Raw genomic sequence first — 19,168 nt, 5'->3', positions numbered from 1 at the left:
TGCTCTGCCTATTCATCCCTCACTGGTATCTTTTTAAAGCTCCCAAGTTGATTCTAATTCGCAACCAGGGTTGAGAATCACTGACCAGTTGGTTCTAAGGCTCCTTCCAGCTTGCTTTAATGACTCATCATTCTAAAATACTTCGTTTGCCCCTAGAGATTAGTGCTGATTTGGAGGATTGCTTTGAGAAATATAGACACTGTCCATGATCTATCACCCTTCCAACAGTGGTTTCTGGACAGTTTCTCCATTTCAGCACACCTGAGGCATCCCATACAGCCTACTAGTAGCAGTGACTCAATTCAGCAGTATTCGAAACTGGGGTCGGGACTATAAGAAGTCTCCAAAGGGATGCGTATAGTCTGAAAAAATTCCTCAGGTGTTTCTGGCGGTTGGTGGGGAAAGAATGAGGCAGTATGGGGAATGGTGGTTAACCCTTCTAAAGTAAAAATTTAAACAAGGAAAAATACCACCACAGTTTCGATCATTAGTAGCCAAACTGGATGGGGCGTGAAAATCCCATGGGAAGCTCATTAAAACTTCAGGTTTCTGTGCCTCTTTCCCACAGAGTCTGATCTATAAGCCTGAGGCCTAGGAATCTACACAGTTAAAGGCAGTCCTAGAAAATTCTGAGGCAGATGCTAAAGAGTCCACATTTGGAGAAATCTGGATTATCAAATATTGAACTGCTCACGAACAGAACATCCTATGAGCTTGATTAGTAATATAGTATTTTGTTGGCATACTTATTGGATCTTTAAAAACCAGTCTAAGAGACAATATATAACAAGTGATGGCAAGGATGTGGTGAAGAGGAAAACTCTTGTGCGCTGTTGGTGGGAATGTAAATTAGTGCAGCCACTATGGAAAACAAGATGGAGGTTCCTCAAAAAATTAAAAATAGAACTACCATATGATCCAGCAATCTCAGTTCTGGGTGTATATCCGAAGGAAACAAAATCACACTCTCAAAGATATATCTGCACCCTCATGTTTATTGCAGCATTATTCACAAAAGCCAAGACATGGAAACAACCTAAATTTGTATTGACGAATAAACAGACAAAGACAATGTGGTTTATATACGCAGTGGAATATTATTCAGCTATAAAAGAGGAGATCCTGCTATTTGTGACTACATGGGTGAAACTTGAGGGCATTATGATAAGTGAAATAAGTCAATCAGAAAAAGACGAATACTCTATTATCTCACTTATATGTGGAATCTAAAAAAGCCAAACTCATAGAAACAGTGTAGAATGGTGGATGCCAGGGGTTGGGGATCAAGGTAAATGGGGAGATATTGGTCAAAGAGTACAAACTTCCAGTTACAAGATGGAAAAGTCCTGAGGATCTAATGTACAACATGGTGACTATAGCTAACAATTCTGTATTGTATACTTGAGAGCTGCTAAGAGAGTAGATCTTAAATTAAATGTTCTTACCACCACAACAAAAAAATGGTAATTATGTGATGTGATGGATGTGTTAATTAACCTTATTGTAGTAATTCTTTCCCAATGTAATGTGTATTAAATCATCATGTTGTACACCTTAAACTTATACAATGTTATATGCCGATTATATCTCAATAAATTTTGGGGAAAAACAGTCTTAAGGACCAAAAAATGCTACATAATGTGTTAATGTGTTCTCTCTCATGGGAGTCCATTTTTGCATTGGTATTCATACCTCATAAAAAGAATTGCAGAACCCGTGGTATATGTAGGGGGTTTGGGTTTGGTGTGGTTTGGTTTTTCAGTTTTTGTTTTTGTTTTTTAGCTCTTGGGTCGTCGGGAAAGTCATGACACATTTTTGCATTGAAAAACATAGAAAAATATGTCATGACTTTCCCAACGACCTAATATGATGAGGTGTTAGGACTGAGTTTTATTTTTCATGTATCAATTGTCTTATATCAGACACCCCCTCACAACTTTCTTTCCCTGACCAACAGTTCCAATTACCAAACCTCATGAGTCACAGCTTCTATTTCACTGTCACAGATGCTGTAAAATGATAGTCAAATATTTTAAAGCTAATGGTGGCAAGCCTTGTCCTGAATAATACATAAGCATATATTATAAATCGAGTTAAAGTGGATATTTTTCTCTGACTTTCCTTTTATTCTCATTTGCACTACAGGTTCAATATGGAATTTTTCCAGATAACTTTACATTCAATTTACTGATGGATTATTTCATAAAAAAAGAAAATTACAAAGGTGAGAAATGAACCCCAGGTCCATTTATAATGAGGCTTCAGCTCCCAAAGGGAAGTAAACGTAGTCACTTCCCCTTTTTTGTTTCTTAATGACACCTTTTATATCACTCTTCCAGTCAGAAATAGATTCATAGTTGATTTGTTATACCACTTGGGCAGATAGGAAAATCATATCCAGAGTTTTTTCCTCTGAGTTTCTCAAGTTTATTTGTTCATGTCCCTTTAGGCAAAGAACAGTGAATTTAGTTAAGCAATCAACCGTGCCCTAGCTTCCATGGCTAGTTAAGATTATAGTGATGCTGTTACTGGCTTGCCTTTTTTTAGCACCATTAGCTAACTTTGTTTTACGTAAATCACAGTTGTTGTATTGTGTAAAGTATAAAATCAGTTGACTTTTCTTGGAAAGAACAGTACACTCGTTATGAAGGAATGTCATTTCCCATCGCTAGGCTTTTATTTCCTCATCTATAGCATAAGTGGATGTGTGATCTCTGAGATCTCTTTATTCCCGAATTCTCTGATCCCATGAAATTAATTTAAAGTAACTTTTAACTTCAGCTGCAGTAAGGAAGGCCAAGGAAAGACAGGGATTGCAGCAGGCTACAGAGTGGTCAGGTGGGACCCTGTCGGTCTCCAGCGGACGGGGAATTCTAGCAGCATGCTTGTGCTTGCCGCTCTGCAGACAGTGAGGAAGGAAAGCGGAGGTAATGCCATTGTGTGAAGACACACACTGGCTTTCCCCGTCCACCGTTTCACCCAGGCTTGGTGTCAAGGAGCCACGAAGGAGACATGTCTGTGCTGGGGAAGTTACTACCTCAGGAACATAGATGTGGGCTGGTGGTCACTTATGCGTTTGTGACACCTGTGATCCTGCTTTTGGGCTCCATCCCTTCATCCCTGCCACCCATCACCCTCAGCCTGCGCCATCGCATCAGTGCTCAGTGCTTATGCGGGATGGGCACCTCCGCCCTGTGTGTGGGCGCTTCTCTCCTCGGGGCCTCTGCTCTGTCCTCTCACTCATCAGACTCGCAGTTGCTGGCTGCCGAAGGATATCTGCTGCATATTATTTTTTGAAATGTTATTAAACCTTGTCATTTCTTATTGCGCTTTAAACATGCATTTCCTGACTTCAACTAAAAGATAATTGGCTTTTACATAATCTAATTTTCATAACCTAGTCTCTGAACATCAGATTTAAGAATCCATATTACTGTATCATTGGAAAATTATGTAGGGGTAGTTTTCTCCTCTTATTTTCACTAAAGGTATGTAGGAAGGATCAAAGGAGTTTGTTTGTTTTTTTTTCCCCCCTAAATATAGAGTAAATAATTAATATTGAGGATTTTTAAAAATAAAGTTGTGATAAAAGCTATTATCATTTATGGCAAAAACTTAGAAAATAATATTATACTTTTTATTGTTGTTAGGATAGGAAATATCAAAGTACATAAATGATTATGGAGAAAAAGTAAATTAATTATCCAAGCCAATCTAATTTTACTTCCCAAGCTGACTGAAATGCAGAATATAAATAAAAGATAAAGTCAGCTTGATTTATTTTTCGTGTGTAATTTTGGATTCAGTAGTGAACAGTTGTTAAAACCGAGTATGTTTGTTTTTTAAACTAGATTTTTAGCTTTAACTGTTTCTTTTAAAATATTGGTTTATTTGGGTTGTGCTTTTCTTTTTGGTTTTAATCTCTTCCAGGCCCTTATTTTGCTCCTGACTGACTAGATGACTTCCTGGTCTGCCTGTCTGTCTCAGTTTCCCCATTTGCAAAAAGAATATAGAAATTCTTGCCTGTCGCCTCATTCAGAACCATGACAACATGTACAAAACCAGCTGGCTAGGAACAGCTGCAAATCACTGCTAATTCTTATAATTATGAGTGTGTGCAAAAAGCGATTAAGAGAGCAACCCAATCAGTTAGTCAAGAATATTTTTTGTGCCTGTTATGTTGCAGGCACCGCATTTTAAACCAATATTAACATTGTCTAATTTAACAACGAACATTAAGCAAATTAAGGAATCGTTTGAACATTATTTTCTTGCATCCTATCTATGTTGTGGGATATTGAGGGAAAATAAGAATTGCTCAAGGTCTGATCTCCTATGACCAGCATTTATGTGGAAACAAGTGTGCTGTATATTCCACTCAGGGGCTTATAATTTATGAATGAGCATTTTCTTTTCCCTTCATTCAAGTCTTTTAAACTGAGCTTGATTGTCCTTTTTATAATCATCGTTTTCTGTCTTTGAAGTAACACCTGGGATTTAGGATTGCCTGTAGCATTCGTCCTCTTTAGCCCTACCAGGGAGAAGTTCCCAGAACGCAGAATGGGGCAGTCAGCCCAGCCCTGCTCTGCTTGTCAGGATGGCATGGAAAATAGAGTTGCCTCCTTCCTGTATGCCTCATCTCTTCTAGCGGAAGGGCATGATGCCTTAAATTTGCTTCTCAATTTATGAGTCATTTTCATATGTATTATCTTGTTGGACTGTCCAACAATTTTTGAAGTAGATGGGACAAATGGTATTTTATCATTAGGAAGGTGATACTGGATGAAATTAAGTGGTTTATCCAATGTCCTTGAAGACAAGGGTGCAGTGGCACCTGATTTAGTGCATATTGGTATGTACAATAGAAGCTAAAGGTATGGGCAAGACCTAAATTGTAGAAGAACTGGGACCGGAGCCCACATTTTTTTACTTCTTAATTCTGCCTCCTTTCGTTTCACACCCCACTTTTTAATAGTGTTTGTAGTTACAGATTTGGCGATGTTACCTGCAGCTAATTTCCTCTCGTTTTTACTTTGATCTTCTTGCCAGATGCCTTGTCTGTGGTTTTTGAGGTCATGCTGCAAGAAGCCTTTGAAGCACGTTCCACTCAGCTCCTCTCCCTCTATGTTTTATACCATTGCCTGGCGAAGAAGACAGACCTCACTGTAAGTGATCTGCCTGACAGCAGTACTGAGGGCCTTAGAAAAGGCAAGTGGTGGCTGCTCGGTAGGGATGAGTGGCCAGAGGAAACCCCGGCTCTCAGAATCTGGAAAGAGTATTGATGTGCAGCTCTGTGGCCGTGTACAACCAGGAAGAAGTGTTCATTCTGTACGTGGTATTTACTGGTTTCTCACGAAGTGGAGCTGGCTGCTCCTCCACTCAGGAGAATCTCCCGTGAAGGTCCTTATGCATGTTTTGAAATCTGAGCTAGGTGAGCGCGCTGCAGACATTCAGAAATGGGTCACTGATAATCAGTAAGAGCTGGACGTGGCATAGCCAAGAAGCAGTGAGGCAGCTGACTTTGACCACAACCTCAGGTATTAAATACCGATGATTTAATTTGTATCAGTGTTTTCCTAAGTACTCTGGGTCAAGTTTTGGTTTTGGTTTTATCCCTTAGGTTAGGTATTTAGGTCACTATTTATTGCTATCCTAAGAATAACAACAGTAACTATTATTTAAATAGCACTTACTTTCTGGGCTGGCCGAGTGGCGTGTTGGTTAAGAGTTGGCTTGGGGCGCCAGCTCTGAGCATCAGGACCCTGGTTTGGATCTCACATGAGGGCCAGTGATGCTGCTCCCTCTACAGCTAAGATGGTGAACAACAGCTTGACCTGGGGCTGGGCTGCCATGAGTCGCCGGCAACAGTGTAGGCTGCAGTGGAGCTGACCAGCAGCTGTTGTGAGCTGCCGTGAGCTGCCGTCCAATGGCCGGCAACCGATCTGCCTCAGCCAGGAAGAGCGCAATGATCACAATACCTACATGGACCAGTGAAGCGATGTCCTCCACAACTAGACTGAAGAACTAACTAACTAAATAAATAAATAAATAGCACAGGCTGTGTTCTTGGTGTTTTAAATTTATTAAGGCATGTAATCCTCACAACTCTATACAGATGAGAAAAGTGGGGCACAGAGATGGCAGTTAATAGCATGAAGCCACCTCATGAAGCCAGGCAGTCTGGACCATAGTCCATCCTTAACCTCACATAAGCATCAAAAAAACCCTGCTTTGAGTAGAAACTGAAAAGGTCATCTAGTCCAGCCTGCATTCTGAAGAATTTATGTTGTGTTTTGCTTTTCTTAAGACAAGTGTTACAGCCTATGCATATACCATATTCACTAGTTCATTAAATGTGTATTGAGCACCTATGACATTCCATACATTGCCAGTGCTAGTTATCGAATGGTGAGCAAATATTTCCTGCTTACAATCTAAGAAGAACACAGGCATTTAAAAACAGCAAAACAAACCACAAATATAAAACTATGACTGTAGTGAGCACCACAAACATGTGCTGTGAAAAGCCTAATATTGTGGGGAATTTTTGTTTGTATTTTAAACTTAGGTTAGTAAAAGCTTCCTTAAAATATTTCTTGGGTTAATATTTGAAGGATGAATGGAAATTAACTGGCAGAAGAGGGGAAAGAAAGTCTAAAAAGAGGAAATAACATGTGCAGAAGCCCTGTAGCAGAAGGAACATGGCGAGCAGAAAGGGACTGGAAGAAGATAGGGAGATAATTAATGTGTTAATAGCTGCAGCAGAGAGAATGGTAGAAAGGACATGGGGCGAGATAAGGTTGGAGAGTGTAGGTCGTGCTAAGCCACACAGTCTTCATCCTGAAAGTACTGAGAAGCCATTGAAAAGCTTTATACAGAGAGTCACATAATCAGATTTGTGTTTTGAAAAGGGTTTTCTGGCTGTAATGTGTCTAAGAGATGGGAGCAGGGCCAGGGTGGCTGTGGTCAGAGCACTTAGGAGATGGTTATGGTCACCTGAGCAAGAGGTAACGGTAGCTTGGGGACCAGAATGTGGAATTCGAGAGTAGCCAATGCACATATTTGGAAGGCAGATAACGTGATGAGGAAGTAGCTATGGAGGCAGGGGTCAAATCTTACCTCCTCCATTCCTGATTTGTGTATCTGGAAGGAAGTGTCACCATGTGTTTGCAAAGGGAACTCTGGAAAAAGGCTGGGTTTTTGAGGAAAATCATTAGTTTGGCTTTGAGCATGTTGCATTTTGAGATACTTTTGAGACAATCGAGATTTCATAAGAGAAACTGGTATCTTAATGGAAAAATCTGGACTGGAGATATAACTTATACATCCACATGTTATGTCTGCAAATGAGCCACAGGGCAAAAAGGAACTTCAGGAATGTGTGGGCCACAGAAACCACGGGAAGAGGGTGGTCTGCGATATAGAATGAAATTTAGTGGCGTGAAGGCACCAAATTGTAACCTGTGGTTCCATAGAATAATGGAGCAGGAAACCAAATTGAAGTGGATTGTGGAGTGAGTTAGGGTTGCAGAAAGGAGACAGCTTGTGTAGGCAAATGTTTTGAGATGTCTGGCTGTGAAGGGGAGTGGAGCCGGGGGAAGAGGAGAAATGAGGGTTTGCTTTGTATTAATGGGAGAGGCAGAAGCATAAAATGGGAAAACCTTGAGGACATTGGTGAAATAGCACCTGACTTAGTCTATAGTAGCACATACAACAGAAGTTAACGGCCTAAAAGAGACCTCCTGCTTTAGCAATGGTTGCGTTATCCTCAGACAAGCTTCAGAAAACCCTCTAAGACATTGTTGTTTTCATGCATCTTTTTAAAAGTCCTTTTGGAAGTATCACCAACCCAGTCACCATCACCACCCTGCTGAGCTCCAGCACAGCAAGGATACTGCTTACTTGGATTTTAGGCCCTATTGCATTCTGATACTATAGATCATTTTTCCCCTAAAACAAAGAAAAAATGTTTTTAAGGCTCCTTATTGATTATTCACTGGGCCCATTTTCATGCAGTTTATGTGGGGGAAAATCAAACCTCAGAGTGATTTGCTTTTGAAAGTGAAATGACCTGGTCCTTAATTACCAGCAATTTTACTTATATGAGCTGCAGAAGTGCCTGGGGAGGTTTTGTTTTTCTCCCAAGGTGTTTGGTTTTTTTCAGTCCTTAAGAAATTACACTTTTATTGCACAAAAAGGTTCGGGTGCCCATTAACACCTGGGGTACTTCACTTATACCAGGCTGCAATTGTTGCCTGCAAACCTTCATTCTCTGCGTCCTCCCTGACCTCTGAGGGTGGAGACCAGTGCAAGGCAACCTGAGCTTTGTCTTCTATATTTCTCAGCCACAGCCAGGGCTCAGGTCAAGGAGCACTCATCTGGCACCAAGATCCCCGCTCTCGTGCCTGGGGAGTTGCTGAGGCTCTCCTGTGGGCCCTGCTTTTCCAGAGAGCCCCCGTCACAGCTGATGCCGATCTGCAGCACGCTTAGCAATGCTTGTGCTTTTACCCCTTTCTCCTCGTGTCTCAAAAGGCTCCGATTTTATTGAAATATAATTTTGCACCCTGGGTTGAAAGAAATGATCACTTAAGTGTTTCTGATTGCCTCATTTATTTTTGAGAGGCACTAATCTATATAAAAGCAACGTAATAGTTGTGTTTATGTTAACGCTGTGAAGTAGGAGTCTTATCATTGCTGAATTGTTTAAAATTCAAAAGCTTGTCCGTCATGTCACAGCTATGTGAGTGAATATGGGGCTGACAGCATGTGAAATCTTTACTGATTGTCTCAAGGCAGCGTTGGTCCAGAGTGGACTCTTTAGTCTTGTTTTGTTTTGCTTTCCTGATTGTAAAAGGAGCTCTTGTTCATTGCCAGCAATTTGGAAGGTAATGAAAAATACCAAGAAGAAAACCAAAATTACTCATAATTTTATAAGCCAGAAATCTGTTAACATATTGGGTATTTCTTTTCTGTATTTCTCATTAAACATAAATTCTTTTACTTAAAAAATTGGGATTATAATGTACCTATAGCTTCATTATTTTGCTTTTTTAACTAAATGCTATACCATATCCTTTTTCCTCTGTGTCATTAAAAATTACATTTTTGCATAAAGTATTTATTAGTTGGCTGGACGGTGACTTGGTCTATTCTGTTGCAGTGGGAAGAGGAGAGGAATTTCGGTGCGTCCCTATTACTCCCAGGCCTAAAGCAAAAGAACTCAGTGGGGCTGAGTTCTCAGTTGTATGGCTACGCACTTCTCGGTAAGCTAAGTGGTCCTTACGAATACTGTTCTTCAGGGGTAGAACTAATGCATTCTTTTACTTCATAATAAAGTTATAATTTGACTTAAATTTGCTAATGACATTCCTATACAGCTTTCATTTTTAGGCACAAAAGAAAAATAGACTTGATGGCCTTACAGTTATGACATAAGAGAATAAAGAGGGTTCTAAACCCTGTCACCACTGGTACTGGTGGCAGTAGATTATTTTAGTGATAATCAATGTGAGGAAGGAATAGAGAAAGGAAAGTTCTGGCCTTCTTTTGGGAGAACCAGCCCGTAGACTCTTCCCCAGTATTAACAAAGATCTTTCTGTCTCTTTAGACCAAAAAGTCCAGGAAGTAAGAAGTTAAGAGTTAGGGCTGATGTCCTATCCTTGGTATTGTTTTCAGGGGAGGGGGGTAGAAACTCAGAGAGCACAACTAGTAGCACTTTGGGAAAGCAGAGAGTGACTCATGGGGACAATGTGACTGTGCCATGCAGGGGAATGGTAGCTTTACTTGAGTGACCCGACTGCACTGAAATCAGGCACATCCTCTGGACACAGGCTTCTGAGGAGTGGCCTCAGAATCTCGGCTGTGTGAAATCTGGGCAAATAACATTCAACGCCAAATGTGCATTAAATGTGCCCTGTTTTACAGAGGTTTATTAAATGCATATTATTTCGTTATTCTTCCATTCTCTCTCACATAAGTGACAGGCATTTGAGAAAGCACCTCCTCTTGATAACACATGCCTTCTGCTTACCTTGGTTTTCTGAAAACCATCAAAGATATAGCAGTTTGGCTGCTTCTGAAGTGGATCTTCACCAACAAAATTCTGACATAAACTGACTCAGAGAGAAGAATTTCAGAGTTTATCAGACTGGCTATCAGACTAACAAAAGAGATGACCGCTTTTTTAAAAAATCATATTCTCCTTATTTGCCATCTGCTTATGATGCTGGCGTATGGGTTATTGCCATCAGATTAACATCCAGCACCGTTCTACCGCAGGAGTTATTCAGGGCATTGTCGGAGCTGTTGTTGGGGCTAAGAAGATGTACTTTGTTATTGTTTCTACGCAGAGGCCCTGGTGCTTTGGGACTGGGAGCCATCGGAATCAAAATCAAATCAAAAGCTCTTTGCTCTCATTGTGTCATGCACTGTGTTCTCACCCCATGGAAGCAGCTTCTCAGAGTGTGACTGCAGTCTAGCCCCAAGCATCTTAAAGCTCTAAAAATAGCAGTCACCAGATAAGCTTTGTCTATTTATGTCCTCCTACAGCTTTCCCAAATCCTTCCCAGGAAAGATAAGTGAAGGTGGATTTGAGACTTGGCAGCTCAAGGTGACCTTGGTCCGTAGTGCAGAGGGGGCTCTGTCCCGCGGGAGTGCAGAGACAACCCTCCTCCCCACCCGAGGACCCCACTGTCTGGCATCCACGTCTTGAGCCCCAGTGGTGATGGTTTGCAATCCCAAGAGAAGCGTTCATGTCCTGAGATCCAAAAGGATGATGACTTGATGATTTAAGTGTTGATGGAGCTCAAATAAAGGAAAGAAGAGCAAAATGAGAACAGTCAATAAGATTTTTTAAAGCATTTAAAAAAATGTCACACATTTCCTGGCAGGGAATATTGCAGATGTGGACGAGATTTTCACTGTAGGGAAGCTGTGGAATTTTTCTGGGGAAGATTTTGTTCTTAAAACAAAAGTAGTATTTCGGTTGCTTGACTTGCTTTGTAGGGGTAGCTCCACATAGAGGCAGATGTATCTGCCTCTAAATTTCCCTCAGTCCTGTGATTCAGAGATCCTCTTAATCTCCACCCGCCCAAATGAAAGAGCAGAAAAACAAGGTCATAAAATTTTATATTAAAAAACATATACAGTGCAAGTTACCACACTCTGCATCATCTGTCTGAAATGTCACCGAAGTGCTGGATGGGATCAGGCACTTGGTACAGATTTGAAATGATCTGTCTTTGTTTCTTGAGCTGCCAGCTGAATGTCCACTTGTGCCTTCAAGTCTGTAGCCTCAGACATGGTGGGAAGGCTTGCCTGAGCTTTCTTTATTGTTCCTTTTGGCCACAGGAAAGGTGGAACTGCAGCAAGGGCTGCGGGCCGTGTACCATGACATGCCCCTGCTGTGGCAACCAGGCTATCTCGACAGAGCCCTTCAAGTGATGGAGAAGGTGGCCTCCTCCCCAGAAGATGGAAAGCTGTGTAAAGAAGCGGTATGTTCCTCGGCTGTAACTCAGTGGGATTTAGCCCTCTCCTGTTCCTCATAAATCAAGCTTTGAATTTGTTTTCATTGCCCCCCCCCACACACACACTTTCTTTATTTCTGTAAAATCATGTTACTTATTCAGTTGAAAAGGAATGAAAAACCACAAACATTCTCAATGTACTGATAAAAAGCACTAGAAAATAAGGTTAATGATTGATTTTATAGCTTACTGTCTAGGAAGAAAACTGTTCTTCTCCCCTGAAATTTAAACTGAATGCAGTAAAATACCACCAGTAAAATCCCAGTAACAGCTCAGGAGAGGTTGAGATTTCATTTAAAATTTTTGGCCTTTCTGTACCTACCCTTGTAGTCCTGGGAAACTCCGTGGTCAATTTTTTTCCCCACAAAAGCTCTGAAGAAATGAATCTGGAGACCAGAGATGGCACAACCTTCCTTTCCTTCCATTAATCCATTGTGTGGTGACTGCATGGTGCTGAGCATACCTGGGTCAGATGTTCCTTTTGAAGTTCTGAGGAGTTCACTTTGCCTGGACTCGGAAACTGTCCTCCCACCAGCCCCAAAGCTCATCTCTCTCATCACCTAGGACTCTTGTCCGAGCAGCTTTCATAGTCAAAATGAGGCCTAGAAGGACATTGGTTGTTTCATTACTGGGGGTAAAAGTTAACTCTGAGCTGCCTGTTTGTGTGACCTTGGCTAGCACTCACTCCTTGGCTTTCATTTCAGCCATGAGACGCACAAGTCGGGGGCCTGTACTGGCTCCTGGGATTAATGTCCAATGAATCATGATGTTCTTTGCCAGGCGTTTATAACAAAGCATACACATTTCTAAGTATATGTTCTTATAGAACACTGCTATAGTCAGTGCTAGTGATTGGAAATACAAAATTATACATAAATTGTTTGCCGGGGAAATATTCTTTCCAATCTGAGCCAGATTTCCATTCTTTGTTTTCTGACTTAATAGGAATGCGATTCAGGTGGCAGCAGGCGTGGGATATGTGTCGGGTTTGGGTTTAATGTATTAGTGGCATTTAAAGGCCTTGGAGTAGTTTCTAGGTTTTTGTTTTCACGTGACGTGGACAGAATGACTCGATTTCCAAGCAGGTGCTCATGCTGCCCTTGAGGTTCTTTCTGTCCCATCTCTGATGATTAGGCTCCCCGAGGGCCAAGGGAGGGGGCCCCAAAGTGAAAGTGGTGGGGGAGAGGGGTCAAAAAAAAAGAAACCGTCTGTGTTTTGGGTTTTCTTAAGTTTATTTATTTATTTATGTATGTTTTTCTTGCGGAGCAGTGTGTTTTTCAAGGACCCATCAGCTCCAAGTCAAGTAGCTGTTTCAATCTAGTTGTGGAGGGCACATCACAGTGGCCCATGTGGGGATCGAACCGGCAACCTTGGTGTTATGAGCACTGCTCTCTAACCAACTGAGCTAACCAGCCGCCCCAAAACCCTCTGTTTTATAAACACTTACTTTCTAGGTCACAGAAATCACCTCGTTAAAATGAATTTCATGTATGTCTGTCTAGTCTTTGCCAGCAGCTTATGGGATTGCTCTGATCTCTAATTTAGAGATACCCTGTGAGCTGAAATCTGTCTCTGAAGGAAGCCCGCGCCTGGCTTCACCGGCTTCACCAAGCATTCACAATGGCCCTTTGTTGGTTGTGGTCTGTGCTGGTTTCACTTTCCCTTTCTTCCAATTCCAAACCCACTGAGGAAGAAAGACATGCGTGGGGGTAGGTGGGGGTTCTTTCCTGCCCCTTGAGCATAAGTTTTGGATGCCTAACTGGTTGAGTAGAAGTGAAATCAAATGCCATTGTGCTGATTCATATACAAATAATTCTGAGCTTGCTTATTTGTACCATTTGTTTTGTACTGCGTTTCCCATGCCATCCGACAGGATGTTTTTAATGTAACACAATGTAACTGTTTTGATTTTCAACCATTTTATAAGAGGAAGCTTCTCATGATATTTTAGAGCCCAGTTTTTCCTTCCTTGCCCTTCTCCTGCCTCTCTTCACGGTGTGTTTTCAGGGCCACAGGCTGACTCGTCCCTTGCCTCTCTTTCTGCTCCACAGCTCGACGTGCTGGACAGAGCACTGAAGGCTCTGACTGCTCCAGCCCCTGGTCCTTCAGAGGAGCAGCCCCAGGAAAGGGAAGACAGCCAGGGGACGGAAGAACTGGCAGGGCAGCTGGACATGGAGGAAAGTGAACAGTCCAAGCTTCCCCAGTACTTGGAACGATTTAAGGTGAGTCACAGCAGAACTGAGCCCCTCTCAGCTGTGCATTAAACATGCTTTTCTGCCGTGGTGATAGACAGGCAACCCTTTCATGCATCAATGTCACACACACAGGCCTAAAAAACTGACTTCAGAAATTACATTTTTATTGCTTCACACAGGAAGTGGTCTTAAAAGAAACAAATGGAATTTCTGTGCTCCTTTTTGTACTTGAGCTAATGGGTCACTACCATGTTGTTCCCAAGACAGCGTGTCATTACCCCCGCATCCCTGTCATGTGCTTGATGGATGGGTAATAGCTTGCCTCCTCAGAGCAGCCACCTGACTCCAACCCTGGGTGGAAAGGATCTGGCCATTTCTCCATATTGCATTAAACGTGCTTGATAATCCAGAAATGCACGTAGAGATGACAAAGCCACATTTAAGGATGATGGAGGTAAGACGCAGTCCTGTTCCTTTGCTTACCCTTGGCGGCTTTGTGTTGTGCCCTAGGGCCGTGAGAAATGCTCTCGTACTACATGGAAGATGTGAACAACTTTCCACTGTTTCTTTTCAGAACAGCCCTGAGCAGTCGTGCTACCTCTGGTAGTTTTCAACTGTACCACCCAAAACGCTCTGATCAGAGTCAGGAAGAAGAGCGTTGTTCAGAGTTTAAACCTTTGACCTCTTCCTTGCTTTGTTCCTCGTCTATTTTGTGCAAAGAAAAAAAAGTACTGCCTGCAGGAGAATTGTTAGTATGAAGCAGAAAACATTTCCATCCAGGCCAGCTGACCTATTGTGTCACTTTGGGACGGAGAGATATAAATTTTGCCAGATTATTACATTTAAATCTTTTCAGTAATTATGTTGAACCAGCTCTGGGAAACCCATTTCCCCATGTTATAAGGGGAATTCTGTTGTACTTTTAGCAGCTGTTTCTCTCAGTATTTCTGTAAGGCCATTGCTCAACTCCTCTCTTTTATAAGTTGAAAACTGAGAAAGAAAGGTTAATTGATGTTCCCAAGGTACACAGAGAACTCGCGGCAGAGCTAGGTTACAAATTTCCCTACTTGCTCTTTCCTCTTAACTTTGCCTAACTTCGCAGACTTAGTTAGAAAGGCTAAAAAACAAACAAAAAAGTTTTACTTAGCCCATAGGTTACCATTCACCATATACGTATTGATCACATCTGTCACTCCAAACCTAAAAATTACCACCTCTTTCTCTTATTTTTTATATATTTAATCTCAGAGAATAGAAATCTGTGCCTGCATTAAATTCTCAGACCTCACTCATCTACAGATGCATTTTTTTGAAAATCAAAGACGAGAGACAAATATCTATTGACTGCCAGCTGTGTTAGGCACCACTGCATTTCGCTGATGCTCACTGTAGCACTGGGTGGTAGATGCTACTTGGCCCTTGTCACATGACTCCAAGCCCATAGACTTTGGATTTGAACAAAAGTTTTCTGACTCAGAATTGAGTCCTTATTCTCATGTTCCAAGTTGTCTCCTTGGCCTCAAACCACATGTAGAATGTTATCCGAAAGAAATAATTCTCATTTTATATTTCCTTTTCTTTCTGTTTGGGGCCTATTTTTATATAACGGAGCCATCACACTGGCCTCTGGCCACTCCTTGAAGCCCATGGACCTGCCCACCTTCCGCGCCCCACCTTCCACGTGTGCCCCACCCCACCCCTGTTGCAACAGGCCTCATCACCTATACCCGGGGATTGCATTTGTTTGCAGAACATGGGAGGTGGGGGGACAGGGTATAAGCTATAGCCAGGGTCAGAAGTGGCTTTCTCTGATGATCTACATCTTGAAGCACTTAAGTAGATTACTGTTTTTAGTACTTGATTTCTCCAGGAATACAATGCAGAACAAACCAAGCTGCCATTTCAGATGGAGCTGTAAGCAGGCGGTATGCAAAGGCTGCCTGGCCTTCAGTGAGCACGGCAGGTGGGCGTGTGTAATAGTGCAGGCATCAGGGGAGCTGTTTAGCATGCCATTAGTAAGAAACCCTTGAAATGATTTCCATCTGTTGAAAGGAGCACGACTTAGGCAGACATTTATCTCAGTTATTCTGAAGGAAAAGATATGGATGGGCTTCCTCCAATTTCTCGGCTGCTTCTGCCATTTTGTTTGCATCTTAGAGTTCTTTGTTCTTGGAGTTTGCTGCTTGGTCTGGTGCAGAAAAGTGCGGAGTGGGAATGTAGATTTGTTATACTTGTGCAGTCTTCGTGGTTCACAACAAGACACTACAGAGGGAATCACAGCATATGGAGCTCCCTTTCCTTTTTGTGAGTGAAGGGGAGGAATCACATGGGGTATATCTTAGCAAAATTGTTGGGCTGAAGAAAAAAAAAGAGCAAAAGCTAACAAGGCCTGGATGACAGGTTCCCAACAAGTGCTTTTTTCTCCAAGCAGAATGTACAGAGATTTTGCACGTGACTTAATCTCTTTTCCTCTTTGTATTCTGCTCCCACCTGCCCCCCACCCCCACCCCCTCCCTCCCTTCTCTTTTTTTCCTATTTCCAACAGGCCTTACATTCTAAACTGCAGACTTTGGGCAAAGTTGAGTCAGGAAGCCTTTTGACTCTGACCACCCAGCTCGTCAAGGAACAACTCCCTACCTGTGAAGCGGAGGACGTCGCCACCTATGAGCAGAAGCTGCGGCAGTGGCATCTGGAGAGGGTCCACTTGATTCAGAGGGAACAGGAGCAGAAGGAGAGGGCAAAGCAGGAGCACCAGACTCGGAGAGCAACGAAGGCTTCTGCCTGATGGGGCCCCCAGGACCCCAGCCCCGTCCCAAAGACTTCACTAGACCCCGTCGTGGGAGTCATCGTGACTGTGATGACAGCCTCAGCTTCCTCCATCTGTCTCTCCTTTTCTTAAAGCAGGCCACTTGTGGTATGAAAGCCATGATAGTCTACGTATTAAGGCGCTGTGACTGCCCATCCAGAGTGCTCAGGGCTGTGGAACGATGAAAGTGGGTGGTGGTCAGACCGAAGCCACCAGCTAAATACCGTAAAGGGGACTCTTGAGGCTTATGGTGGAATTCCTGGGGGACAGGGATCCGTTTTGAACATCGAAAGTTCCTGATACCTGGCGACGGTGGTAGGAGTGGCCACGGTTGAATTACTGGGTCTCAAGCACAGGTTTTGGAATGGTCTCTTTCTGCCCAGCCGAGGCAAACTGCACGTTCTGAGACCTTGTCCGCCTTCTACTCTGCTGCACGCACTCAGCCTGACCTGGGTGAGGGACGCCCACACACCCCCACTTTCTGCTTCTCCCATGTCTCACCCTTCCAGACCTGAACTGGGAGAAGTTCGGTACAGAAGCGAACACAAGACCCACTGGCTTTCAAATTTCAGGAATCTATAGTGGCGTTTTCAGACTGTAAGGGCTTTTGAGGAGAAAGGTAGCCCTAGCTCTGAAGCCTCTTTGGCTGGAAGCTTCTCCATCATGTTAGGGGAACTTTTTTCCAAAGCATTGTCTCAAATCCATCAAGTAAGGTGAATGAGCCTTCTGTGCACACAGATGCACACACAACCACGTACAACTTGTGACCATGCATTTCAGTCAGAGAAGTTGGAGAAAATGAGAGATGGGATGGGGTTTTTGGTGCATGGGAGACATGAGAGATTGTTACACTGTCAGGAGGTAGAAAATTTCTTCCTGAAGTTTCTCTGTGAAAGGGGTTTGGGGCAGCTCTTGCTTGCGATGTAATTATGCTGTTAAGTACAGTGGTGTGCTTTAATTCAGAATTGTGCTCTTTTATCAAGAACCTGTGGAAATAAATGTTCAGGGATTATTTTGGTGTATTCTTTATCTTTGGGGGGAGGGAGAGAGACATAGGGAATCTCATCATCATTGTAGTCACTATGATTTTGAAAAACACGTTTTCAACCCTTCTTCATTAGACTGTGGTATTTATAACAACCACCACCACAATCGCTACCATTTATTGAAGACTTAGTGTGTGCCTGCCAACAACTCCGGCAACCCTACGAAGGAGGTGCTAGAACCCCATTTTTGAAGGAGGATCTGAAACTGCACCCCATCTGCAGTCAGGCTGGCACTGCTCCTCACCCTTCATATTGCCTCCATATATACTTGGTCAGTATCCGACACGGGACCCTGTAGACGAAGGGGCGGCAAACTGCAGCTCACGAGCCACATGCGGCTCTTTGGGTACATTCCATCTCAAAAGTTTGCCGACCCCTGGAAGAGCCAACCCTGTTTCTCACAACAATTTAAAAATTATTTGACAGCCATAAATATTGGGATGTCGGGAAAGTCATGACGTATTTTTTCTGGTTTTCGTTGCAAAAATGCGTCATGACTTTTCCGACAACCCAATATATTTTTATATAATCACCATTATGTGAGTAATATCTTTTAAAAGTTTTATAAATGAAACTATGATACTTTTATTTTATTTTCAATTTTACTTCAGAGCCTGTGGCTCGCGAGCCGCAGTTTGCTGACCCCTGGCGGCTCTTCCGTCTCAAAAGTTTGCCGGCCCCTGCTGTAGACTAACAAAACTGAAACTCACTTAGGTAGAGGGTTATGACTCATCTGCCATTTTGGTTTATCCAGGGCAGGGCTTTTTCAGCCACTCCCTTGTTATATCAGGAGGAAGGTTCAAGGTAAATCAAAAGGCAAATTTTGTTTGGGGATGACCATCACGCATGAAGCATCTAGTTAATACTTCAGCTCAGAATTTTGCCTTCACTTTTCCTCCCCACACATCCCCGCCACACTTTATTTCCAGTCATGCTGCCCAGAAGTTTTCCTGCTCCCACTCCTTGGGATGCCTTCCATGCTTGAAAGGAATTCCCATCTCTCTGAGGAACCCTTTGAGAGTCTTTGGCCTCCAATCTCCTACCCTCTCCCCAGGCTCTTCCCCCCTTCCACTTTCCTGGGTGATTGTGAGATCTAACCAGTTGTCCTCTGTCCTTTTCCCTGATACCACCTTCTGTATTTCTCCCATGTGGATGGAGAAACTTCTCTCAGTGCCCCTGCCTCTGGGGATGCTCTTAAGTGGAGATTACCTGCCCTCTAGCTAACATACCATAGTCACTCCAGCCTCAAATCACTAATCCAAGAGCTTAGAACCTGAAGCCCCATTCTCCCAGTCTTCCCTTTCCCATGACTCATGCTGAGCCAGCTTTTCCCTGTGACTCTCTTCCTGCAACCCTCAACCTTCACCCTGTCACTCAAACCCTTGATCTCCAGACATCAGACCCTACTTGCCTTCTTCACAACCTGGGCCTAATAGTTGGCCATTCCACTGATGCTCTCATTAGCATCTTTCATTTCCTCTCAATCCCTTTATCCAGGCCCACTTGCCAACCATAGACCTACATCCTTGAACCCACCTGTTACGGGTTGAATTGTGTCCCCTCCAAAAAAGATATGTCAAAGGTCTGACTAACCCC

The 19,168-nt window shown here is 42.9% G+C and overlaps 1 protein-coding gene across 1 annotated transcript in view; it reads left to right on the top strand.

The window, feature by feature from the left end:
* Positions 1-17,538, top strand: part of MRPS27 (mitochondrial ribosomal protein S27) — an 83,844-nt gene extending 66,306 nt beyond the window's left edge. The window contains exons 6-11 of the mRNA XM_019665082.1: positions 2,146-2,224; positions 5,050-5,165; positions 9,161-9,263; positions 11,350-11,492; positions 13,577-13,747; positions 16,266-17,538. Of these exons, the coding sequence (XP_019520627.1) occupies positions 2,146-2,224; positions 5,050-5,165; positions 9,161-9,263; positions 11,350-11,492; positions 13,577-13,747; positions 16,266-16,505 (852 nt within the window). The 3' untranslated portion in view covers positions 16,506-17,538. The remainder of the gene's footprint in view (positions 1-2,145; positions 2,225-5,049; positions 5,166-9,160; positions 9,264-11,349; positions 11,493-13,576; positions 13,748-16,265) is intronic.
* Positions 17,539-19,168: the final 1,630 nt, after the last annotated feature.

This window comes from Hipposideros armiger, unplaced genomic scaffold, assembly GCF_001890085.2.
Source record: "Hipposideros armiger isolate ML-2016 unplaced genomic scaffold, ASM189008v1 scaffold_432, whole genome shotgun sequence".
Lineage (NCBI taxonomy): Eukaryota > Metazoa > Chordata > Mammalia > Chiroptera > Hipposideridae > Hipposideros > Hipposideros armiger.
The sequence above is the reverse complement of the archived record's forward strand: the minus strand, read 5'-3'. Positions and strand labels throughout refer to the sequence as shown.